Genomic DNA, 27,418 nt, shown 5'->3' with positions numbered 1-27,418 from the left:
CCTCAGACGTTGTTCATAGTCGCCACCTGTCTATTATGTTACTTTTCTCTGTGGTCAGTAGCCGTCTTATCCTCTGATGAAAAGGCGCGCAAGTTCTCCAATTTTCTTTTTTGTGAGTGCAAGCAGTGTCATTCTATTTCTTTTTCTTTTAGATTTTTAAAATTTGTCTCTGTTCTACTAATTCAGATCAGGTGAATTCTTAGGGTATGAGGGAAAGTATTGGTATATGTTGGTGTGGTTACATTTGTCTTTTTTTTTTTTTTGAGTTTCAGGTAACGGCATTCAAGGTGGCTTTCTGTTTGAAACCTGAATTGGAGAAGGACCCGTTTTGTTTCATGGCCAGCTCAGAAAATGAATTTGACCTGTGGACAGATGGACTGAATTATCTGTTAGGGAATGAGGTAAATGATGGTGATGATGCAATGAATTTTTCCAGTATGTTAAATCTATGTGAATAGCAGATACGATGAAAAAATATTCTTTGGCAAGAAATCTGTGATATTATTTTAGTAACTTTCGAATAGAAGAATATCAATTTCTGAATGTGGCTGGCTTCAAAAGACATTTATGTACAATGTCTGTTCCATCTGGTGTTTTGCTAGATGAGGAAATGGAGGTTTAAGTCTCCGTAAATTTTTGAGCTGGCTATTTTCATGAGCATCTTGATGGTCAGCTTTAATGGTTACAGCATTACACTTGAACCCCTTTTTTGCAGTATTAGAAAAAAGACAAAATTTGCAGTTGTTTTGACTAGTGAAAGTTTCACTTAGACAACAGGTTAAAAGAACTCATTTGACAAATTATATATGTTCCTTGCGTCGATGGTTATAAGAAAACACTCTTGTGATGCTTAAGTAATTGTATTTGCACTTCACAGATGGTGAGCTCTCAAGTTAAAAAAGACGAAGAAATTCTCTTGTCTATGGAGATCAAAATGAGAATGTTGGACACGGAGGGTGTGGCGATACCTGCGGAAGCTCCGGCTATCCCTCCCCCACCTATCAACTATAACTTTGCCTACCTCAACTTGTGACCTCCGTGTCTCTCTCTCGGTGATACCAGGACAAGAGGAGGATAATACTGTGCCATGAGATGTTTAACTAGGATTAAAAGCATGACAGGAGACAGTGGGTTTGGGTTATGTTGAGTTTGTGCTCCTTGTCTCAAGAGTGTGTGTGTGTGTGTGTCCATAACAGCCCGCCCCCCCCCCCCCCCCCCCCCCTCCCTTTTAACACACGCACACACATACACACCGAAACACTCACTCACACACACACACACACACACACACACACACACACACACACACACACACACACACACACACACACACACACACACACACATATTACCTCCAACATTTCCAACCCCACCCCAACCTGCAGGTGGTTTGAAGGCGCCTCTGGTAGATCCTACTTCTTATCTTCTACTGCTATTGTTTCTGTCTGTCTGTCTGTCTGTCTGTCTGTCTCTTACTTTTCCCTACGATGAACGATGATTATTCTCTTTGCTCAACCTCGGATTCTCCCCAACCTGTTTCCTAGTAGGTTTTCTCCTGGCTGTGAACATGCACACGGACTGTGGGCTGGGTACTTATGTTGCCTCTGCCTGTTCTGCATGCAAGATTGGGTACAACATTGTCACAGAGACAGCCACGTTGAAGTATGAAAGAAGACAGTGGGTTTACTTATAGTTCATTTTCTTTGTCTGCAATATGATGAGCATATGTATGAGTGAAACTTGTGTCTGGTTTTTGTCGTACTAATGTGCAGATACTCATGCTGCTGGGTAACCAAGATGTACATTTGGTGAGATGTGAGCCTTGATGTGTGCAAAAAGGGGGGAGGGGATATCCTATACATTTAATAGAAAGTATTTAAAGTCCTTATATACGCAATTTGCGCCAACACTCTTTTTTTCATTCAGCTGTTTGTGGTGAATGTTTAGAGATAAAAGCTCTCTGATGTGAATGATGTTGTCTCTGGGTTTCATAGCCTGCCATTATCTGTCATGAAGTTTGTGCTAATTGAGAGGAAGTTTCCTATTTTTTGAAAAAAGCTAGAGGCCTTTGTGTTTTTTTTCTGGTTTTAAAAGTTTATTTTCATGATATTACACTTCTGTGCCAGTTGGCTTCGGCAGATACAATGAGGTTATGCAAACATGCAGTCACGAATACTTCTGTATGTCAACACTCACACACTATCTGTGTCTTTGTTGTGGTAAAGGTGGGAGAAAAAAGTGGACGTCATTATTTATCAGACATTTTACTGCTGAATGAAGTCTGCAGTTGTCTTGCCGCAAACTCAAGAGAGAATCTATGCAAATATCTGTGTAATCAAATTACTCTCATGATACCCTCATGTTAGCACATCTGTGCTTATAGCTTAGCACATCTACAAAACCTAATTCGTCCATCCTTGTTTTGAAAGATTTTGAATTACCTTCAGTCTTGGCTGACTTTACACAACTTTTTTTTTTCTTGAGCTTCATACCTTGGTCAAACATCATGCAAGCTTGATGCTTCTGTCTTTATACCCTCTTTTTCTGTGGAACCCTTAATCCAAGCCCGAGTGTCTTCCATGGCAAGCTAATTCTCATCTCATTTCATCTCATCTCATCTTTTGGCTGTCATATCACACCAGCGTATATCTTGAACATAATCACCACAACTGCCTTCGATCACTTTATCCATATGGAGACACCTACCACGTATTCTACTCTACACCCACTATAGCAATCTATGTCAAAGATGTTACTGTGAAAACATATGTATTAATAAGAAAGATATCTCCGAGGCCAATACTGGTTGTTCCTTTGTTGTGAGGTTCTGAGGTGCTTAGTGGTTGGTGAATGACTGAGAATTTACTTTCTTCAATAACGCTAGATTGAAGAATGTTGTGGAATAATTATGAATGTGTGAAGTCAATCACCAGATGAATTGACTGAAGATTGAAGGTTGTTCTAGAATGATCGTGAGTTCACCTCCTGTCAGAAAGTCATCTCTACCAGATGAGATGGCAATAGATGTAAGATTGTTTTTAAAACAATAGGGAGTTCATCTTTTGTGGGCAGTCATCCAGCAGATGTGATGACATTTGATATGAGACTGAATCTACTATAACCAACTTGATGGCCAGATGGTAACAACACATTTACCATAGAATGGGCATGAGTTCACCTAATATATGAAGTTGTCTGACTACGGATTTGGGACTGTTCCAGAATGATTGTTGAAACGGTAGTCATGTAATGGATATGATGACAATAGATTGAAGATCATTCTAGGAGATTGGGAGTCTACTTTTGTGCGATGTCTTTGCATTGACATGATGACTGCTGATTAATGTGGCATCATCCAGGTTAGCGTGTAGAGAGGGGCTCATCACCATGAAACCGATCCTGATACAGGCGTTATTGTTCCCCTAACCATCACTGAAGTGTCAGCATGAGAATGGCTAGTGGTGTGTCGAACCGTGTTGTGTGTAAAGTAGAGTGCATTGTAGATTTTAGAGTATGTCTTTTGTTTCATGTTTTTTCACGTTGTCATTAATGCTGTTAGAGGCAGTTGCCACCTCATGAATTATGGGAAAGCTAATGGTACGGGTAAAGATATGAAAAAAGTCTGAATGCTGTGTGGGCGCAGCAGGTTGTATGCCTATATGCCAAAACTGTCTGCCTTGCATTTTGATTTAGTCTACTGTAGTCATCATGGCTCTTTAAGCAGCAATACTCAGTATTTGTCTGTCTTTGTCAGGAATAATTTTTGGTATTTCATAAGTCGAATGTTGAATCTCAGTGAATCTGTTGGTTCAATTTTTGAATTTGAAATGAAGTATGCCAAATTTTATGTGAACTGAGAAGTTCTTTTTTCACTCTTAAAGCTCTTCCGAAGATGCTTTCTTTGATAGGCTCTGAGAGGAACGGTTACTTAACACCACAGTTTTGTGAAAAAAAACCCCTGAAGCCATGCCTATGTTTTCTTACAGACACATAAAGGACACTGTTAATACTGCTGTTTAACATTTTTCATACGTACGACTTTTCCATCAATTCAGTGATTGCAATAGTTTAACTTTAATCCTTGTACATCCTTTGGCTTGATACAAAACATGTTTGTACGTTTGTGTCTTCATGATTAGTACACTGTCTTGTGATGTTTTTTTGTTGTAGGATTATGGAACAGTTTTGTTGTGTCATTTTTCCAAATAGTTTTCTGTTCTTTGTCACCATATTGGACTGATGTCTGTAGTGTAACGGTTAGGCTCTTTGCCAGCACACCGAGAACACAAGGGGTTTTATCGAATATTTTCTTCTGTCTATTGGGATGTTGTATTCCTAATAGCACAGGATAACTTTGACTGGCAGGGTCAAAACAGCCGCCCCAAAATGACCTGAAATGTGTCCATGTGTGTAAAACATTCACTATTACATTTTATATTTTATTCAAACGTGCTGTGAAGCATCAGGAGAACAATGTTACTGTTTGAAGGCCACACTTAATTGCTCTTTGTCATCGCAAAAGGGACCAATTTTTTCGAATGCTGCACTTGATAAGATTATAATGAGTATGGAAGTGAGAGGTAAATGTTAGCTGTACGATTGTTCTGAGAAGTTGGTCGGTCAGTTGTTGGGCTAGTTGACATCAGGTGTTGAGAAGAGAAATATCCTTTAGGCAAATGTTTCATCTTGTTTCTTTTTTGTGCTTGAATACGTGTCTACTGAGTGGACCAGATTGTGCGTGATTGTTTGTTCAAATGAACGTGGACAGGGATAGTGCTCTTCTTATTAGTACGTGAGAACAACAGTACAGAAAAATGAATACAGTCACAGATTTGCAGTCATCACATTTTAAAAAAAAACTTTTGATGTGAACTACTTCTAAAGTACCAGCATCTGTGGTGTAGTGGTGAGGCGCTACACTGTTGCACACAGGAGACCTGAGTTTGATTCCCGAGCGGGGAGAACACTTCTTTTCAGTATCTTGGTCTTTCTGCTGGGATGTATCCCTCTGCACCCAGGGTAGCCCTGATAACAGGGTGGGAAGCCCACCTCCTAAATGATCTAAATTGTGTTGACTTTGGGGTAAAAACACTTACAGTTTTATTTTTCTTCATTTAAAGTTAACTTCCCAGGACTGTCAAACTGACCAACGAACTCTATCTTGAGTTAGAGAGACTCTTCAAAAGAGGGTTGTATAGTGAAAGGATCAAAGTGAAGTTTGTTGAACTAAAGAATTTGGATTCCTGTAAATCTGAAAATGTGACTTTGATCATTTTTTTTTTTCATTTTGGACTTTATTTTTATGTGGGTGTATTTCTTCCCTCTTTCTCAGGCATGAGAGTTGTTGTGGTAAAATGTTTGTTGTTTGCTGTACATGTACATTTTTCTAGGGTGTACTTCCTTAAACTTGAGGTCACAAATATTTCTTAAGACTTTTGGAATTTTATCTGGTCTAGTCTTCTTTCAATCTGTGTTACTTGTTTCTGGTTTTGAGATCATTTTTGTGAGAGATTCTTTATCAATTCTAAGTTGTTCAAGTACTTATACATATGTACAGAGATGCTAAATATGTTGTGTGTCATACAAAACTGGAATGTGAGAAGAAGGGTGACAGGTTTCATATGTCATGTGTAGACTTGTGAGTCGTTTGTGGTGGTAAAAAAAGCTGGATGTTAGAACTGTTTTGAAAACGGGTATCCAGCATCTGTGGTGTAATTGTTAGATGCTTCACTGTCTCAGGCAGAAGGCATGAGTTCGACTTTTGCATGGGAAGGTTTTTTAAAAATCTATCGAGTATCTCAGCTTTCCTTCAGGTATGTTGCATCCCTCTCTGCCCAGGTTGGCCCTGACAGGCTAGGTTTTAGCAGCGGGCCTCCTTGTTGATTTAAATTGGGTCAAAGGTTACATTTGTATGACTGAATATATTTAGGAGCTGAGAGTGGTACACTGTCTAGTGCAGGGTAGTGGGATAGTTTGTTTAAATTATTTTCACTTTGATGAAATTTCAAGCAAGTTTGAATATGTCTGAGAGCAACTGGCGTATGAGAGTATGATTCAATGGGTACTGAAAATTATTATGGAAAAATAAATTGCAAATGAATTTGAGTATGTTTGAGTGCTAAATTTGTCTCCTGAAAGTATGGAAGGACATAAAATGAAAATATGAAGAAAGACTGTAGATGATGCTAAAAACGTTTTAATGAATGCTACTACCAAAGCCTACCCCTAATGTTATGTTTTCTTGTCTGATATGGAGATGTTGATTGACTGATTCATTTGTGCGACACAGGGAAGTGGTGAGGGAAACAACTGTGTTGTGTGTTATGTCTACACGAACTGTTTCGTTGACTGAATATATGAAATTCTGCTTTATGTGCGGTTATCAAGTTTTTGTCTTTTTGGTGTCCTGGAAGATTTGTTTGTTATGAATACTGTTGAAAGTGGTCAACATGCATGCCCATTGTTATGTCAGTACACATATACTTGTCTATAGATAAAAATGTTTGCACCGATTCATGCTAGTGTCGAACTCATTGTCTTAGCATTTTTCTTGGAATCATATTGTTGTTAGGGTCTTTCGACTCTAGTCCATCACCTGCTAGAAGATTTTTTTTCTGACAAAGAGTTTTGCATTTTATGTTTGTTTTCAACACTACTACACCAACTGTAACCCCGCTTTTGTGTAATCTTTGATAGTATGTAGAAATAATAAACATTCGAAAGCTCAAGAATAAAATGAAGGAATAGGTAGAAATTTATTTGAGCCTCAGGCATATCCCCCAGAAAGGAACTGAAGAATTGTGAAGGTGTTATAGTCTTTCTTTTGAAAAATCCGACAAAGCTTCAAGCAAAGAAGACCTTGAATATTGCTTGTAAAAATGTTTTTTGGCACTGTAAGGTGTAACGTGGTTTTACTTCTCTCAGAGAAGTAAAAGACATTTGGCAGTGTTGAAGGTCTTTGTGCACTTAATGAGTAGTGTGAGACGGAAAATTGCTGCTATAGAGAGGTAGACAAATGTATGTGCAAAACATTCTCGCTATAATTTATCATATTTTTTAAGTGGAATGTTATAACATGCCCTGATGTAATCATTTTAGTGAAAGTTTTGTATGTTTTTTTAAAGCCTGGTTGTACAGCTTTGTCCAACTTGTGGAGTCTTCACAGCTAATTTGTGCTGGGTTTTTTTGGTGTGATACTATGAGAGTCCATGTTATGAGAATTCTGGAACATTCCGACAGTTGAGTGTTGACTACTTCAGGATGTGGGAGCAGTGGCTGGTTGTTGAGGACGACTGGAGAAATAAGTCTATTTGTGGGTGAAATAATCATACCACATTTAAATAAAAGCAGATAATCTTAGCTGGCACTTACTGTTTGGTATTGGTTGCTTTAGATAGTTTCTTTTATATTTATTATGAGAAGAAGCTGTTTTTCCAATTCAAAATTTTATTCAATAAAAAAATAAAAATTTAATGCACAAATTTAAATATAATTTTTTGGGTCTCAATTAACATGTCTCTTGTGGACATTTCAATCATGTTTATGCTATTAGAAATGTGTTATGACAAACAATTGCGACTGGCAACCAAGAGGCTGATTTTCTGAGTATATTGTGACATTTAAGTCAAAGAGTTTCATGCTCTATGTGCTCTCATTTTATGCAAAGTTTTGCCGAGAAGAAGGGTAGGTTTTTCTTTTACTTTGATGTTCACTCTTTTACCTTCCTTTGGAATTGAAAAAAATTAGCCGCCCAACTTCACTCGTTTTAGTGTCTACTCTTAACGAATTTCAGACTTTTCTGAATCTTTAGTTTATGAAAATAATTTTTGTCGAAATTCGCTAAAATTGCTCAAGGTTCGAGTCCTCAGCAAGCCAGCCACTGCTTCAGAAATGTTTATTGTCAAAGACTCTTCAATTCCAAATCCACATACACAGTTTTAGGCTTTTAGCTCAGTAGTGATACTTGTTATTGTGAATCATGATCATTTTATTTTTTTCCTTAGTCCTATTTTTTGGGGGTCACAGTTGCTATGACTAAACATGCCACAGTTTCCATTATTCTAAAGCTTTTACATTGATCCCATTAACAATCCTAGCTATATGTCTAGTGTTCAACTTTACTAACAGTTTGTCATGAAAGGGTTCATGGAGTGTAGCATTTTATTTTGTTTGTTAATGATGTATCATTGGCAGAAATTTCTCTTCACTGATTCAGCATATCATTGTTGTTGTATTGAGTCGTACTGGTGTTTTCTTAAAGACATTTAAGTTTAAGAATATTCTCATGCATGTTTAAGAGAAGAATGAAATTAAAAATCAGTTGAGAAAAACTGATGTAGTGAAAATAAGTCCACCAACGGCTGTATACCTCTCCGTCACCTATTTTCTATTGCTATACCCACAACAGTTGTTTTGTGCCGAGATAAGATTTAAATATTTTAATGGATGATTCTAAAAGGTAGGCTTGCCTGCTGTCAAGGTGTTATAGGAACAGGACTGGTTACAGTGGAATGAATACCGTATATAGTTTGCAGTTTATGACTATTCATATCATAGTTCTGTTCCTACACAGAAAGTAACACTGAGGGTGTTAAATGCTGTAAGGAAATAACTTATACCTGACTATTTTTCTGCTCCGCTTTCCTGAAAACTGGGAATGTTTTTGAATGTGCAGGGTCTTTTGAAGTCTTAACTAATTGTAAAGTGCATAGAATCTACTCTTTGTAGGGATGTGTAATATAAATGCAATCTATTATCATCATTTTTTACTGTACAGAATAATAAAGAATAGATTCTACATGTAGTGCATGTCCAGAAACATATAGACCAGTGTATTCTTTAAACCATGTTCTCAGCAGAGATTCAGTGACTTGGGTTATGTATAACATTATTTAGGCCTTTTGTTCATCTATGGAATGGTTTCACAGCTCAGGCTCTGTCATAACATGACAATGAAAAAATCTTTGTGACAAACTTAAGATAACAAATTGATCAGGTGATTTACGATCAGTGTTCTGTGAAATACAGAGTTGTTATACTACAGTATAGCATAACTGATTTCTCTGTTTTGTGACAAAACTGTAGTAGAGTAGTAAAGATTAAATGTGTCAACGCCAATCATAATCAGACTTAAGTTTCATTGAGCTATTATGAGCTATGAGGCCCAAAAGAAAGAAAAATAGAATTCCAGTGGATTAAAAAAAATTTCTTATCTCCTGAACACTTGATGATTTTGGTTTCATTTCATATAAAAATAAACAACTTTATTTCATTTTATTGATTCATGTCTGAAATGTGTGTGGTTTGACGCCTCATGTTTCTCTACTTTGGAGTCCCTTTTCTCATTTTCATGTTTTCGCACCTTGCAGCGTTAGAGTTTCAATTATTTCATCAAATGTTGTGAGACTGAATTCAATGTTTAAAAAATATATTGTAGGGAAAAGATGATAGTTTTTGACAATGGTATTAAATTAATCAATTTGTGAAATTTCACACTGAAATGTCTGAGTTTGATTGGCACTGACAGAAACATTATGCTAGCAATATAAAGGGGAAGAGCTTACATTCCAATATCAGAGATGACCTATTTTGTCACACAGTCCTTCATGTTACCTGAGTGAGTTATTTCCAAGATGTTTGCATGACTTTGCTGTTGTATTTGAGTAGTTTATTGTTAGACGTGGGTCTCTGGACTTTGTCTCCTCAGAACTATTTACTATTTTGTCTGAACTGTTCTTAACTAAAGAGTGCACTTTGGACAGAATAGTTCTGAGGTGACGGCTTGCTGTAGAATTTAGTTCCCAGTTGGATAATCTGAGGCTTGGGGCTTGTAGTAGTGTTTAAGGAAATGAAGATGTGCTTATTGATGTCTCTAGACCATAGGCTAGTCGTAGTTGCAGTTTCTTTTAAAGATCCGTTACCCATCCCCTTCAATTAAATGGGCTAAAGGCTAAATGGATTCTGAGTATCTGCAGTTTGAGGAATGATCTGTTCGGAATGGAGTAACAACTCTGTAAAAGTAAGAGAAACAACAGATAGAACTAGCCTACAGTCTACTGACATCAATGAGCACAGGACAGACCATTTCTTGTGCTGCATTCATCAATACAATGCGAATGTGTTACAGATTTTGAATTAAAAAAAATATGAAGAGACTTTACTGCTGTTTTTTTACTATTATGTTGAGAATTATTTATATCTCAATGTGTACTTACCAGGGTGAATATTTGAAAGAGATTAAGGATACTGATTTCTGTAAACTTCTCTTGTTTTTCAAATTTTGCTTTTATGCAAAAAGCTGAAATTTGAAGTGAAATTTAAATTAGTTCAGTAGGGCTTAATATTCTTCTCTTTCTAATTATATATTTTGTTGTATAAATTGTATAACTAAATATACAATTTAGAACAGACTACGGTCAAACAATTTGAAGTGTTTTGTTTGATAAAAAGATTTGTTATATTATGATTAATTTAAATAAGAAGTTTGTGGAGTTGAATACTAAGAGAACAATCAAATGCTAGGTCCTTTCATGGGCAATAATACTTATTGTTGACAATGTATGTAATATGTTTGATATGTATCTCATGTGCTTGCATAATTTGAGAGCTGGTATTGTTAATGTCAGTGCTCTTGCAAAAGCTCACTCTCTGTAATCTACACGTCATTTGAAAACTTACTAAGCTGAATGACAGCACTGTTTTGTACAGATTCTTTCATCTCACTTTACAAATGCTTTTGGCAGTTTCCTTCTCACACGGTTCAATAGATTATGTTTTTTTGTCTCATTTTTTGGTGCCTTCTACTTCTAGATTGACTCTTGATGCATTGGTATCTTGGTGTAATGATTTGGCTTTTTGCTGTTTCACACACTGGATGTTAGTCTGGTGAAGCTGGGAAGACTGATGTCTGTGGTGGTAAGGCTCTTGGTCATCACATGTGTTTGATTCCTTTGTAGAGAGGGATTTTTAAAAATTGAGTATCTCCATCTCGCTACAGTAAAATAACGAAGTTCTTTCTGCTTAGAACCTAGTTTTGAGAAATTTGATGTAAAAAGATTCGAGTTTCTCTACAAGTGAAGTTTTTGTGAATGCAATTCTTTGAATATCTTCATGACCACTCCAAAAAATCGAACTATTTTGATAGAGCAGATGGAACATTTTTGGTTTCTGACCACGGAACAGCTAAAAATGTCAGAAAGAACTTTGTAATCTAATGTAGCGATCTGGCTGCTGGAATGTTGTATCCCTCTCAGCCCGGGTTGGCCCTGACAGGTAGGGTCGTAGCCTGCCTCCTAAATAATGTGAATTGTGTAGGTGATGGCATAAACTGTCTACAATGATTTGAATTATTCCTTGAAATTGAGAAGTTACTGTGTCGAGTATGTCATTTTGTCTGCTAAGATGCTGTATCTAATTAAATGATGGGCTAAATGATCTAATTGTGTTGGGTGGAGTGTGAAACACTTGCAGTCGGTAAAAAAAAAATGTAATAACAAAATTGATAGCATTGAACTGTTTGTCTCGGTTTTTGTTTCCTTGAATGTTCATGTTGAGGACAGTATTTATATTATGTGCATGTAAATAAATGGGAAAGTAAATATGCCAATGAAAAAGTACTTAGGTCTTTGTGTAATTTGTGTTTTCATACAGCCTACCCCATAAATAATGATAATAATCCAAAAAGTGTTGGTGGGGGCCTAAAACATATACAAATACAATCAATGGCCAACGTCTTGGGCACTCTGTGGTAGCAAAACACCAGTGTTCCCTTGTTGCAACTAAACGTCTTTGTGTTTTTGTCTTATATTTACTAGTATTGTTTGACGTCACTTATTATAACAGGAGGCTTGCTTGAAGGGCAAGTCGTCATAACAACTCAGTATTAAACAGCATGAATTGAGATTTTCTACTACTATGAAGACTTTTATTACAATAAAAGCAGTTCTTTGTCTTTATCATAGAGAGATGTTATTGCTGTAGAAAGTAATAGAACAACGCAAATGCCAAAACAGGTGAATAATACTGATAATGATTACAATACATGAAAGTTGTTTTAGTTCAATTCAAATGTGATGCACTGGCGTCTTGGGTGCAGCTGTTAGGTGCTTCGCCATGACACACAAAAGACGCGAGTTTGTTTCTTTTTTCGCGACTTTTTCTGACTATTCTGTTGGGATGTCGAAGCAGCTGGCTTCCTTAAATAGGAACTAGATTATGTCCTTTGGGGCGTTAAAGCATCTACTATTACAATTTAACAAATGTGACGTTACAGGTCTAGATTCCTCTTGCCAAATGGAGCTGTATGTTGTGAGTGAGACTTTCCCGTCGTCACATACATGTACTTTCCTTTCTCAACTGCTGCTGCTGCGATAGAAGCTGTTCACTGTCAATGATTGTGTGTGTTTCTGTATTTTGTGCTAGACTTGCCGGGGTGCTGCCACTACTTACTAAAAATATTGTTCTTTTTTAAAATCAGTTTTGGAAATGAAGCCTAATTGCTTTACAATTTCTGCCAAATATGTACATACTTTCTGCTTTATCTTGTATGGTAGGAAGGGAATACTGCTTTGTAATGCAGTGTGAAGTTGTATTGCTTAGAGAAGCTATGAATGTGGATAACTCTGGTGTGGTATACAGCTGCTGTTACTTTTGAAAAAGGTGAAACACTTTTTTTTTCTTTTGGGGTGGGAGGAGGGTCTTTAATGAAATGTGGACAGTCATGGTCAAACTAATACTGACACTGTTGTGTCTGATGGTAAGGGACGTTTTACAGAATTTGAATTTCTATTGGGGAAATATTTAAATTAAAAAAACAAAACAAAAAACAACAACTTTTCGTTGCATTTTCATCAAATGGCTGTCACCACAAGATAATTCACTAACATATTTGTACATGAACTACCATATTCTTTATGCTATTTTCTTTTTCTAAAATATGAATTTTATCGATGGTTACACGGACTGCATTTGATACTCATGAAACAGTGGGTTTATTAAATGATTAACGAACCCTTTCTCTCCAAGGGTGTAACTTTGGTTTTCTTGCTAGCCTCAGCTCATCTGCAATGTATTAAAACCTTTTCAATGTTAAGCCATGCTTCGCTGTACTCGTGCTTGTATAGAATGTGATATTTGTCTCATTTGTTTCTTCATGCCAATTGCAGCTATACATTTTTTTTTCTCTCGTCCTTGCAATGTTACAGTTCTGTTCATGTCCTGAACCAGTGCCTGTGTAGATCAAAACCGGCCTCTACGTGCTTGTCTGTGTGTGGCATTGCAGTGTGGTGGGTTGCGTGTGGGCTGCCGACGCCGCCCTCAAAATAGCCATAATATTTGTGTAAGAGTGTAGAACATTAACAGACATTTGGCTGTGAGTTGTTGGCGGGTGCTCTGCTGTGGTTTACTCCTTCTTTCCTATCACACATCTATTCTTCTTGTTTCGTCTCCTTTTCTGTGTTTGTTACTCTCTTGTAACACCTCTAATCTTCGGCATTTGTATGACTTTATTTTGTTGCAAGTGCCGTAAAACTCTTACCACATAAAACATGTATGTGCTCGCTGAACAATCACGCGGTGAAAACAGAGATGCCCACAGTCACCATCAATGACAGGATCCTGAAGCCTGAGCTCTCACTGAGGTATCTAGGTATCACCTTTGACAGATCGCTCTCAGGTAAAGATCACATAACCAGGATAATCACAAGAGCCAGAAAAGGTCTGACTGCACTGAAAACCATGGCGTGTACAATATAGCAGAATGCCACAGAGAATTTTAGCCATACTATACCAGACTCTTGTGCTGTCTGTGATAGACTATGGCCTCGGTCTCCTCACCTTGTCAACGTCACCGCTGAATAGCCTTGAAAGAATTCAGAACGAAGGTATACGGATTGTTCTCGGGTGCACACGAGACACATCCTGGACCTCCCAGCCATGGTAGAACGTCACATGATTGCACAGGTGAAAGCGTATTTGAGAGTCAGCGCCGATGATCAGGACCCACTGCATGACAAAATGGGAAGAACTGTACGCTTACGTCTGCTTAGAGGGACTGGATGAATGAGGCAGCGATGACTTTGGATTAATGCTGTGAAGTGCAAGACATCCGAAAGGGCAGCGCATGGGTCAGCGCCACTGACACACTTGGATAGTATACTCGAGTGGTAGCAACCTTAAGCAGAGAATGTCGTGAGTGGCCAGAGGGAGCAGCCAATGCCGAGGTAGAGACGCCGGTAGAGGAGAATAATGAACAGGTCGACGTAGTAATCTTGTCAGATGGGTCACTACAGCGTGGTGTCAAATCTGGATGGGCTGTCATCGCCCGTGTAAACGGGGTCATACAGAGAGAGCTGTCTGGCGCCACTAGTATAACCACGTCCAGCATGTGCATGGAGATGAAAGCCGTCACAGAAGCCCTTACCTGGATTAAGACGACGGACTATCAGTCGGCCATCTTCGTCACCGACTCGATGAGTACCCTCGAAAAAGTGAAGAAACACGTCATGATGTATGCAGACTGGCGAGAGGCAATACAAAGCAGCAGACTCACAAGGATTTTATGGGTCCACCTACAGTAATGGCAGCATAGATAGCCTGGTTCAACGACCACAGAAAGGATGAAAGCACCACTTCACACACAATGGATAGCTGGTGTCTCCAGAAGGTCGAGGAGAGACAGCAACCTGGGTGGAAAAGCCAGAAGAATATCCAACCAGCTGTTAACTGGCACGATAAGCAGGCAGACCCATTCATGGGTCCTGGAGAGGAGGGAGGAGCAGCTATGGCATTTTGCCGCCTGCAATCATAGTGCATTGACGCTTGTTCTCAAACCAAGTAAGCAAATAAGTAAGTACATTTGGCTGTTGTTAAAAATTTTGGATGTGACTTATTTATTAGTTTTGTCCCCCCCCCCTTTCCCCCCCCCAACCCCCGCCCCCTCCCAAAAAACAAACAAAAAACAAAACAACAACCGTGGATGTTAAAAGTGGTAATCCTGCCCCACTAGTAATATTTTTGCGTTGATGAAAGCAGTTCATGTCTTCAACGCCTACTCTACATGTACCGTATCTCACCACTCTCTGGGTCAACATTCTGCTTATTATTTTTATTATCGTTATCATCATCATCCTCATCCTCATCATCATCATCATCATCATCATCATCATCATCATCATCATCATCATCATCAATATTATTTTAAATAGATGTTGTGTGAAGAAATTCACACCTTACAGCCCGATGATTGTCATTTAATACAGAGAAAAGCGTGAGAAATGAATAGAAAACGACAGGAAAAGAAAAAGAAGTCTGGCCTACCAGTGGCTTCCTTGCCTTCGCCTACCGCATATCTGCTCACCATACTGCAATGCCACGTATAAACAACATAACTTTTGCATCTTCTACGTATATATACGTTATTAATTATTTTATGTTTTTTTTTTGTAAGCATGTCTTTGTTATTGTATGTCTCCTCTTATTCTGCACAAAAGTATTTAACGAGATTGTATTGCTCTGCATGCGAGAGTCAGTTGCCTGATGTCTGGTGAGGAGAGGATAATTGGAACAACAATAAAATATTTGTCCTACGACACTACTACTAGACTTGTGTTTTAATTATGGTGTTGTTTCACGATTTATCAAAATGAGGCCTTCGTTGTTTAGAAAAGACCACTTACTTTTTACTTTTTCTTTTTCCTTTCCCTGGTATCCTTATGATATCGAGGGGAGGTGCTGGTTTCAGTCCTGTGCTAAGTGTGTAGCGTCTGTGATAGGTATGTTATGTTGTTCCAGAACCTTTCTTTTCCTCCTTTCTTTGTTTTTAGCGGGTTTAAAAAACAAATCCATTACCGGCTTGCTTGGCCCGTCCCAACTTCACCAGAGCTCCGTTTCAGGGTGACTAGGGTTGGCCTTCACGGCTAGCGTTTAGAATGGATCTCTTAAAATGAGTGCTTTGACTCCTTAATAATAATTTCTTTCTTTTTGTGTTTGCTGCTCTTTATTGACACGTCTAATCTTCGGCACTTACTTGTATGACCTAACTGTATTGCAAGTGCTTTAAAACGCTTACTAACACATACAAAAATACAACAACCAACATTAGAGTCAATCTGAGGTTTTCCGTTGTGCTCTTGAAGTTTGAAGCGGAGCAAGCGAGCAGGCAGTGAAGACACTCTGAGGACAAAGTAATAACATAAACTAACGTTTAATTGCTGGCGCAAAGTTTTTCTAGCGTAAAGCATTCTGTGTGATAAATGATAATACTGTAATTGTAGATGTTTCACGCCATCCTCGATACGCTTTAGGTCATTCAGGGCGCGGGCTGCTTTGATTGACCCTGCCAGCAAGGGCTGAAAGACTATGTCCCTGCGGAAAAAGAGATATTCAATTTTCGAAATCCCCCCCCCCACTCCCACCCCCCGACGCGCTCTCGTCTACTACGTGCGACGGCGAAGCACCTTACCGCTACACCACTTGGAGGGTGTCGCTGGAAGTTCCCACTTCTGTACTTTCCCTCTGTTGTTTCACTAAATGACCATTATCGTGTCGATGTGCATCTCTTTCTCAAACAAAGCAAACTCGCAAGGGGAACTCTCGTGGTCTAGAGGTTCTGGTGTTCGCCTCTCATTCAGTGGGTCCCGAGTTCTAATCCTGACAGCGACGGAAAATTTTCTTCTTTGAAATTTTCTCTTTTCACCTCCTTTCTTGCTCTTTAACTATGTTCTGTCGTCTGCTTTCGTCTCCACTTTCTGCCCCTCCCCCACCCCCTCACCTCCTCCTCTGGGCCCCTGGTTATTTCTGCTGCCTTTCTACTGCTACTCCTTGGTTCCTTCTTACTGTTGTCTTTCAGCGGTACCCTTGATCTTAGGGTAGGGGGTAAGGTCTAATGCATAGCCTTATCGGATAACAGCGAAAAGTCTCGGAGGCCCCCTGTGCAAGTTGCGCATATTTAAGTTAAGATCCCTTGGTGGTTCTAAAATCGCCGCCACCCGGGCAAAATTCACAATTCCTACCAGACTGAAAATGTTTAATGTTTTCCGCGCGCTCATATGAACTTATGCAGTTGCGAGCGCCATAAGACAATTATAAACCCCACCCCGAAAAAAGATTTTTTTAAAATTAAAAAATTAAAGTTAAACAATGAAATAAATAAATCTTTAAAAAACACCTAGAACAAACAGTCACAAGCCAATGGACGCAGGTAAGCAACACTCAATGTCTTGAGGCTCGGCCCAGGGTTATTTTTTTAACACTCACACTCACACACACACACACACACACACACACACACACACACACACACACACACACACACACACACACACACACACATACGGCAGACACGTCTAAAGTTTTAGCAATGTCCGGTTAGTTCACACAGTTGGCCTAAGATGTCGTGGAACAGTCATGGTGTTTAATATCGAACTCATGGCAAACTTGACGTTGATAACGAATTTAATGTCAAATACACATAAAAGCAAGGGAAAAAAATTATACCTCACCACTCCATTCTACCCCGGAAAAATGTTTAGCATTGTGCAGGGAGCACGAAGAAGAGGCAGACAGAAGAAGAAATGTGCGAATAACATCCGAGAATGGACAGCCATGGAGCTGCAGGACACGCTGGGGAAAGCAGAGAGCATAGAGGAGAGCAGGTCACAAGAGTGTGACAAACATGCAAAAGAAGTAGAGGAACATGACAATAGTAAGGATTAGGAAAGAAAAAGCAGTTCCCTGTTGTAGATCAGGCACAGTTATGAGCGTGGCATGATGAATCAGCCCATTAAAAATTCTACTGTGCATGAACGAGAAATGTCCCCCCTTTGGGAATGGCCTAAAGACACTATAGCTAGTGGCACTTAGAGTTCTCAAAGTCAGGGATTAACGTTTGGTCGAAAGCCTTTTATGCGTTGTACATAGAAACTTCTTAGCAACTCAAAGCGAAACACTCCAACTAACGCTTGGGGGAAACGTGGACAGAAATATTGTTTCTACTTTGAATGCTAACTAAAGAAAAAATTCATTAAAACATTTTCTTTTTCGTTTAGAAAAAACCTCAAAAACTATTTTAGTAGAATTATTGTTTTCTAACACGCATGGAAAACAACAACCTTTTTCCATTGAAAATAATTAAGGCATTAACTGTATAGGACGTGTCAACAAAATCCAATATGGCCGCCGTCTCCATGGTGACAACACTTTTTTTGGTATCAAATTTGATCGCAGTTTTGAAGACTCTTCACTATGCTTGTTATAATGTGTGAAATTTGGTAAAAACTGATTAACAAATAAACTAGATTGCCCTTAGGCATCAGGTAAGCAAAGATATACTCTTTTGTTTTGAGAAAACAACAATCTTCATAATACAAAGCAATAGACGGAACAGAAAACGTAATTAATTTGTATTTATAAGATTGCATCGGCATTCATGGGTAAATTCAATTTCTGAAATGGCGTACTGTTTTTCTACCACGATAAAACAATAATGATAATTAAAGTCCTCTGAAATTGGACGAAAGTTTTCATCAACAGACTGAATTTTACTTCGAAGGCCAGGATTCTATACTTATTAAATTAGTGAACACGTTTTCCTGCTCGCCGATAAAAAGCATGCCATTCGTAAACGCCAAACGAAATCTTTATCCTAAAACATCTCAATTTTCAATTGAACAATTTTAATTGTTGTATTGTTCTTTTCGTGGAAGTAAATTCTCACATTTATAAATGAAAGAGTGAGAGATTTCATTATGGCAAACTAGAGCAACGCGTCCCGGAAATCGATAGTACTCAGTAGGCAAACCGACAGAGATGGGTTTTAATAAAACAATCACGAAAGATGACAGCTTTTTTAATCAGAATAAGTTTTGCATGCATCCCTCCATTCCCAGTGCAATGGTATATATTATATCAATAGTCTAACCCATTCTTTGCCAGACCTAGGCCGTTTCGGGCTCTCTAGTTGAACAGTGTGAGGTATCGAATTCCTACGTTATGACAAAGATTGTATCTAACAAGATAGTTCACAGGGCCAAAAAAGTGTCCGCGGAAGTCCGCGCATTGGTTTAGATGTCGCTGCAGTCTTTGTTTTGAAGCTTTCTGTCGTTTCTCCAGAAGAAGAATAGGAATAACACCCCTTTGCGCGTCAGCTATTCCGGTTCGCTCAGTGCGGAGTTTTTGGGTTTACTGGGGAACGCCAAGGTCAAATGACGTCATTTTTTAGTCCGAGATCGAAATTGGGCTGTTAACGGATTCGAGTACTTTGAAATGTCTACTTTCCCAAAATGAAGGTCTTATGTCCATGTCAATAGCAGAACATGTTCAAAAACACTCACAAAGATGACACCCCCCTTCCTCTAAGTGAAAAAAACGCAATTTTTTTGCCCTAAAATGTCCCTCTTTTTGTAATAGGCATAAAGCTCTCCATACGCCCAGAAATCAATCATATTATACATCATTTTGAAGATTGTGATCTCTAATTTCGCAAAATGGCGATTAAAAAGCAGTTCGGACTTGATCATTGATGTAAATAAGTTACAAGTAATGGCTGTTTCCATTATTATTTAGCTGAGAATGATGGGTCGTCATGATGTATTCAACTAGAATATTGGGCACGTGCATGTACAGTTTAAAACATGTTTAACTAAGTTCAAATTCAAGTTAATCAGCATTTTGTGAATGAACTCCCCTGACAGTGCATGAGCACTTGAACATGCCAGAACTGGTCAAATACCGAAGATTTCGACCAAAGCCCACTCTCATGGGGTCGACATGGGGATCGTCCCCCCGTGTCAACGAGAGCTCGGTAAAAGCTGCCGAATTTCCGAATAAAACTTGAAATCCAATTCCTGAAAAAGTCAAAATTTTGCACGACTGGCCGATCGTTGAGAAGCTGTGGCACATTTTAAAAAAATCAGTCTTGACAAGAGATATATATGACAAAACTGTTTCGTAAATTTGAAGCCCTCACGCACTTGTTTTCACGGAGTCGGAAAAGTTCCGGATTTTTTTGGGATGAAGCCAGTCAGCACAACTGCTCGATACAGACGATCTGCGTTATACTCTGGCCTTGACCTGGGCGACGGGGCAAACAAATTATTTAAAAAACAGACAGAAGACACCATCTTTTCGTTTTACTGTGTCAAACGTCTAGATCTAGTGAGAGACGCCATGTATTCGGATTCATTCTCGCCGCCGCCAGCCAACTCCTCAGCTTCCGCCCTCGGCAGTGCTGCGTACAGATGAAGAAACCAAGTGGTTTTTCGAAAGAATATCCATCGCCGAAGGAAGGTTTTTTCAATATTAGCAGTATACGAAAGTCTGACCCAGCGATCGTAACCCAACAGTAAACCCATCCCCATAAGCCATTGTCACCACTCACTGACCAGCCAACCCCCCCCCCCCCCCACACGACACGCCCTAGTTTGAGCGAGCTGAAATCTCCAACACGTATCTGACTATACTAGGGTTGTACCGTGAATGCAGAAAATTTACGGAAAACTTCCGTTCTAACTTATTCTAAGTATTTCTAAGTACGCATTTTAGTATTCGGTTTTGAATACAAAAGCATAACAGCGGTTTGAACAGAGTTCTTGAATATCATGCACGAAAAATCCTGACCTGTGTTGAGATAAACACAGTACGAAAACGACAAAACAAGTTTCTGTATCGTAGTTGTAAACTTAGAGGGATCAATGGTGGAAGAAAAAGACTAGAAAAAAACCAAACAACAACAACACGCTGAGAACTCAGATCAACCTTCCCTGAGCCTGAGAGACAACAGGATGTACATTGATGAACAACCGAATGCTGAGAGTGAGACACCAGCGTGGATGGAACGAAAGTGGAAGGATAATATGACATCGAATCCCCCCCCCCCTCTCTCTCTCTCTCTCCTCCTCCTCCTCTCCCTCTCTCTCTCTTTCTCAATCTCTTACTCTCTCTCTCTCTCTCGGTCTTTCTCTCTCTCTCTCTCTCTCTCTCTCTCGGTCTCTCTCTCTCTCTCTTTCTCTCTCTCTCGGTCTCTCTCTCTCTCTCTCTCTCTCTCTCACTCTCACAGTCACACACACACACACACACACACACACACACACACACACACACACACACACACACAAACACTCTCTCTCCTATCTCTCTTTCTCTCTCTCTTTCTCTTTCTTACTCTCTGTTAGTCTGTCTGTCTGTCTGTCTGTCTGTCTGTCTGTCTGTCTGTCTGTCTGTCTGTCTGTCTGTCTGTCTGTCTGTCTGTCTGTCCGTCTCTCTCTCTCTCTCTCTCTTTGTGTGTGTGTGTGTGTGTGTGTGTGTGTGTGTGTGTGTGTGTGTGTGTGTGCGCGCGCGCGCTCGTGCACGCATGCGTGTGTCCTTGTTATGTCTTTTTCCCCAGAACTAGATATTCATTCTTTCATTCAAGCTATTTTTCAGCGTATTATATATCATGTATGCATTTTTATATAGAAAAAGAGAAAAGGAAAGTTGATAGCACGGTTTTTAAATTTTTATTTCTTGCTACTACGAGACGAGAACTGAGAACGAAAGCTCTCAATATTATCGCCAGGTCTTGATATTTGAGAAACTCATTATTGGTCAATGTTCCCCTTACTGTCTTATTTGTTTTACACCAAAACTGTGCTTGTGTTTATATATTTTTAGACAGACAGACAGAGATTTTAGATCAATCCCTACTGTCAATTCATTCTGTTGTTTCAGCCTCATAACCGCCTCCTTCAATGACATTTGCTGATGCTGATGCTAGCGTCTAATCAACGAGATGAGAGTGCTGTTTCGGCACTACCCCAGTTTCAACAGTTACCGAGTTCAGAAAATGCTTTTTGAACACCTTTCCAAAATACTTTGATGCCCTAGCCTCAATTTCTCAAGATTACCACAGCCTACTGCAATGGCATCGACATTCTTGAGCACATCACACGACAGTTCGAACATTGATATGCACTAGTGGTGTAGGTATAGTGAGGAGCATGTCGTGAGAGTGATAGTAGCTAAGAGGAAACTGTAGATGAGGATGAACTTGCTCCTCACCCCAATGTGAACAATTAGATTTCACCAATGAAGAAAAATACAGAAGTAGGTGACATTGACGGATATGCGCTTTTTTATTTAGCCTTTGAGAACCCACCATCAAATAAAGTGATAGCAAAATTTACAAGGAAGTACAAAAGCTATGGAGGCTGAAACAAAATTCACAAAATCAGCGCAACGCTGAGGTTTAATATACAGCAGGATGCTGTGTGACGGAGATGCCAAATCTCATCAGATTTCAATTTTTATGGCATTTAAGATTTTGAAATGGTAAAAGATGACTAAAATATATAGATCTATAGCAAAAGTAGGTTCAACGCCCTTCAGAGCTTTCAAAACACCAACAACGAAGACCTGAACAGAAAACTCATGAAGATTGAAAAACAGAGCAGTAACAAATACCTCACAAAACCTGGACGTATCAGTTACTTGTATTCATCTTCTATTATCTATTTGTGGTGGCTGAATTTTGCTATTCAAAAAGGATTTTTAGTGGTTGCATTGATCGATATGTGGTTTTCGCCAAAAGATTCTTTAAAATATTCTCCAGATCATGACGCCCTTCGTTTTTTCAGTTTTGAGACAGTTTTGCTGCGAAAAGCAAGATTTCTTTATTTCGCCGATCGCTTTTGTAGGCCGACGCTTCAGACTGTCTCTGTAATTTTAGAAAATCCGCCAGGTTTGTTTATTTCAAGTCGTACTTCCATTCGATACTTCTATCGCGCATTTTCGCGCAATACTGAGCACTATTTTAAGTGTGCGACCCGTATAGATCTAGCCTCATGTTTTCCTTTTCTACTTGGTGCTAAATTCGACTGAGATCCTTTCGTCTGATGCCCATCATCCCTTTTTCTGGACTCCTTTGTCAAATTCCTTTTCTTGCTCCTGGGAACAACGTCAACAGATTTTTGATTAGAATCTAGATTAGATAGCGCCTGAAAGTGCCGAAAATAAAACGACGTTCTGCAGTTGGAACTCCTCGCGCTCGCAAAGGTCGAGGTAGTAGGCCAATGGCTTTCATTTAATGTTAATGTGCCGATCATCCCTTTCATCGAAAGGGGGCCCAGCTACTTAGTTTTCATTTTGCTTTTGTTCAGGAGCTGTTGGTTTCTTATCGAGCACGAAACCTCTTTTGCTCATGGACCGCGTAAGATTTTGAACACAATCATCTGTCAGTGAGGAACAGAAGCCACGAAACTGCCATGGTTTTGGGTGGCCTGGGGTGAAATGAACAAAACCGCCCTCGTGAGAATCACCTGATGCCTTGGTTTAGTGGACTATATCGCGCAAGTGCTGGAACGTCATGTCTTACCCTTATTTCCGTCATGGTGTCATTCAAGTAGTCATCCCATGCTAAACAAGGCATTTTCTCATGGGGCCAATGCCATTAGAGAATTCTTAAAAAAACAATTCAAGTCAACGTTCGGGTGGTTACCAGTAAACAACCCCGATATTAATCCTGCAGGTATGGGAAGTGCCATGAAACAACGGAGGAAGAAAAACGACTTTGCCCCCAATTCAGACTCTTTGTTTGCAACTCTCTGTGAAATTTTAGATAAAATGACAGATAAATATGTCCAAAATGCAATAGAATCGATGCCCAAAGGTTTCCCAAAGTAACAATGAACACAATTAGTGTTGAGTCTAAGTTTTGTGTCGTATTTGTGATTGCTCTGTTTTCCGTTATGTTTGAAACTATCGTGACAAAATATTGTAATAAAATATTGTTTACTGCAAAGATACAATCCTCCATTCATTGGGCATGCAATATATCGCAATTCAATCAATATTGATACTCTTCAATAAATGAGCAAAGGCAATTTTACGTTTCTTTGATTTCACGCAATTTTGCCAAACCTGATTTTTTAAAGGTCAATTTTGAGGGACCATATCTCGGGTGTCTCTTAAAATAGATTAAATATTAATGTGTCAGAAGGTGAAGAATTTATTTAGCTTTAAATTGGTATGCTGCATGAGTGGGTAACGCTTTAACACGATGACTTGGTGATTACGTTTTCAAGTTTCTTTTGGACGCTACTGTATAACTACGTTTACAGCAAGTTTTGTGCTTCAAAATTTAAGGGCTTTTTTTTCTTCTCAAAATGGGCTCTTTCAAGGGGGGTGGAACGCCAAAAATCTATCATTCGAAAAGTTGTTAAGATATCTTCATAATTTTTGGTATACTGCTAGATGAAACATTATTCTAATGTAATAAGGAGTGACATCCCAAAAAATATTGAATAAATGATTTTATAATAAATCTAATCCGTTGTTATGATCTAAGATTTTTGTCATCAAAATATTCCCCTAGTTTGGACCTCGCTTCTGAAAAAGTTTGTCCTCCTACATAAAAAAAATGCCAAGTCCATCCACTAAAGCAGCCACAGAAGGTTGTAAAACCATTTATAAATTGTTTTGAAATCATTTATAACCATATGATAGATTTTTAAAAAGAAATGTGTATATTTTCTATATATGGCATTCCAATATGGCAGCCGTTACCATAGCAACACATAATAATTTTCAAAATTTTACTTCATGACCTAATTCTCCACTCTATTTATATTGATGCTACCACATTTGTAAGCTTAGTTTTTTCTTCCTAACGAATTTCGAAATTTCCACCCGCATCATGTCTTAATGACCTCTCGCCTCTCGTTCTAAAGCTAAATTAAACGAAGAAAAAAATCGCACCTTCCACATGAGGAGGATTTTTGTTAGCGTAACCGTTTTAAAAGGCGTTATTCCAAAGTTTTAATTATAATTTATACAAAAACTTGTTAGTTTCATTAAACATTTTTTCCACACAAGTAGGGTAACTCTGTTTGCAGAGCGGGCACTTTTTCGAAGAGGGTGCCAGCCGCAATTTTAAGGACACTTTTTTAATTGGTTCAAAGAGAGGAGTGAATCATCATGTTATACAGAATCTTCGGTTATGTATGAATCTCGATTTTTATTGTAAAACACTTTTTTTCCATAAGTAGTCGTGAAGGCTCATTGACCTTCTTGGCTTGGTTTTTACATATTTTTTACCTCCCCCCCCTTCCAACTTGTTACATCACAAACTATAATCACATTTCTCACACACTCCCTCTCCTTCTATCCCCTCTCCTGATTCATCATCTTACCTCTGCCCCCTCCCCCAACACACAAATGAAACGCCACTGCATTTCTTCTGACGTAGAATTGCATTTAAACTTATGTCTAACACTCTTTAGAGCTAAATATACCAAACAGGGATCTGATTGTGCAAAAATCAAACCTTCAGATAATAATGTACACATACATATACAGACTTGTAAATATAATAAAATCGGCAGTGTGGGGACAACCATCGAAATAACAAGCTTGTGTCCAATTAGGGTTAACCTAATCCTGTAAGAAAAAAACAAAACAAAAACAAAAAACAACAACAACAACAACACAAAAAAAACACGGCACACACATAGTCCAAGAACAACGAAACAGCAATATAGCAGCAACAAAAAATAAATAAATTAGAAAACAGAGAACAAAACATAATAAAGAAAACTAAGTAAGTTGACTCTTTCCGAATCATGGAGAAGGCGGCCCAGGCATGCAGCTTGCATCCTGACTTCGACTTAGCGAGGCACAGTTCTGTCTGATAGTCACTGATACAAGGCTGTACAGAGTATAGAGAAGACAGTTGTCCGATGCTGAGGCAGGCTCTTTGAATATTCACGAGTACCGATCTTTTATGTCGAAAACTCTCTACTTTCCAACTCATGGAAGGCGAAGTATACACCTCTTCCTTTGCCTTGCAGCGGGGGAATTATTTCTCCTCATTCACCGTGTTTTCTGTTTAATTTGATTGAGGTCTCTTTCATTTTGTTCTGCTGACCGATTCCTGTGCCGGAAACACCCTACGATGTAGGCGCTCGCCTTCAAAATAACATGCTTAATTAAGTCCAGTTGAGATTTAAAGGTGGATGGGTGGTGGGTGCTCTGGTGTGGTATGTTCCATCTGTTATATCCAAAATCTAGGGTCCTTAATCTATTTGTGCATGTTACTATCTTGTAACACCTCTAATCTCCAGCACTTGTATGACCTACCTGATCGAGTTGCAAGGGACGTGAAACGCTAAATAAGACAGTGAAATCTAAGTTCTCATTTTAAAAAGCCACAAGAAGAAAGAGTTCCTTGGACAGCAGTCAGACCAGGTGTACGTTTAGTGAGAATATAATTATCATGCTGGGCTATGATGCAAGTATCCCACGTTCAAATCTCAAATGATGCGTTCTTGAACTTTGCTTGTTTAGCGGAGTTTTATCTAGGGCTTTCCTCTCACTTAATTCAGTTCCATTGGGGAAGGCTTTACATTGGAAGGTCCTGCCTTTCAAGGAACCAAACAGAGTTCAAAAGGGCATTGGTCCCATACAGTCACTTATCTCAATAGCCGCTAGAATTTTCTCGAAGCAGAAGTAGAAACATTCTTTCTTGAACTCCGTTGCTGCTGTGAGGTTGTTGTACCACTTGTGGGGAGGTCAAACTTTTTCTTGCATCTCTTCCAGGGCATAATTATTCGGAAAACTTCATGCCTGAAAGTCTTGTTGAAAATGCAGTAGAGGATCAGATTGACGCTAGAATTCAACGCAAGAGCAACGTGCGCAAGGCTAAAAATAATTACGCAAAACTCGGAACATTGGTTGATATAGATAGTGTCTTCCATAGCCAGGACAACAGTAGACAAAGCGAACATTGCATTGGCTACCAATGTGACGGTTGCCATTGCGATAACCTGCGCTGTGATACGGTTGGACGCTTTAGCGACTTTCGAAGGTTGTCGTGATGTCGTGCCTGTGTCCACGCCTACTTTATTGTGACGTAGAGAGAGTAGAGTGTAGACTGTGAGACAAACGATGGCTACAGCAGGGAGAAGCAGTTGAAAAAGCGGCATAACGATTTTCAAGTAGATTTCATTATGGAAAAAATTGCTCGAGTATGTCATTTGAAAATCACTATTCTGGTCGGCCCACACGTTCTTTGAGTCTGGCGCATCTGGGTCTTTTGTGGGGAATTCGGGGACGGACAGAAATGTCGTATTCGTCCCGCTGTGATGTTCAGACACGTTATTATCGACGAGTCTGCTGCAGTTTGATAAGTCGACGTCACCAATGTTGGTGGCTCTGTCCACCAGCATGGGAACACTGAGGAGGAAGGCAGCGAAGACGACCACGACAACGATAACGTAGTAGCAGACGTTGCTGCGTTGAGTTGACCACTGAAAGGGGCGTGTCACGGCCAGGCAGCGGTCAGCTGTGAGAGCCACGGTGGTGAAGATGGAGCCGCTGACCGCTGCTGTGCAGACAACGTCTACGTAGTCCTTGAACTTTTCGCCGGCCAGATTGGGCTACAGGCCAGTTG

General features: G+C 39.2%; 2 protein-coding genes across 4 annotated transcripts in view; one reads left to right on the top strand and one right to left on the bottom strand.

The window, feature by feature from the left end:
• Positions 1–1,129, top strand: part of LOC101846126 (engulfment and cell motility protein 1) — a 28,398-nt gene extending 27,269 nt beyond the window's left edge. For 2 of the 3 annotated variants that reach the window (XM_005096244.3, XM_005096243.3), the window contains exons 21-22: positions 267–401; positions 878–1,129. In XM_005096244.3, the coding sequence (XP_005096301.1) occupies positions 267–401; positions 878–1,033 (291 nt within the window). In that variant the 3' untranslated portion in view covers positions 1,034–1,129. The remainder of the gene's footprint in view (positions 1–266; positions 402–877) is intronic. The other variant, XM_005096245.3, reaches the window with a different exon arrangement.
• A 25,324-nt stretch (positions 1,130–26,453) lies between these two features.
• Positions 26,454–27,418, bottom strand: part of LOC106011468 (rhodopsin, GQ-coupled) — a 4,641-nt gene continuing 3,676 nt past the window's right edge. The window contains exon 2 of the mRNA XM_013081280.1: positions 26,454–27,404. Within this exon, the coding sequence (XP_012936734.1) occupies positions 26,454–27,404 (951 nt within the window). The remainder of the gene's footprint in view (positions 27,405–27,418) is intronic.

This window comes from Aplysia californica, unplaced genomic scaffold, assembly GCF_000002075.1.
Source record: "Aplysia californica isolate F4 #8 unplaced genomic scaffold, AplCal3.0 scaffold00124, whole genome shotgun sequence".
NCBI classification, from domain to species: Eukaryota; Metazoa; Mollusca; class Gastropoda; order Aplysiida; family Aplysiidae; genus Aplysia; species Aplysia californica.
This window is presented reverse-complemented; position numbering and strand designations above follow the sequence as displayed.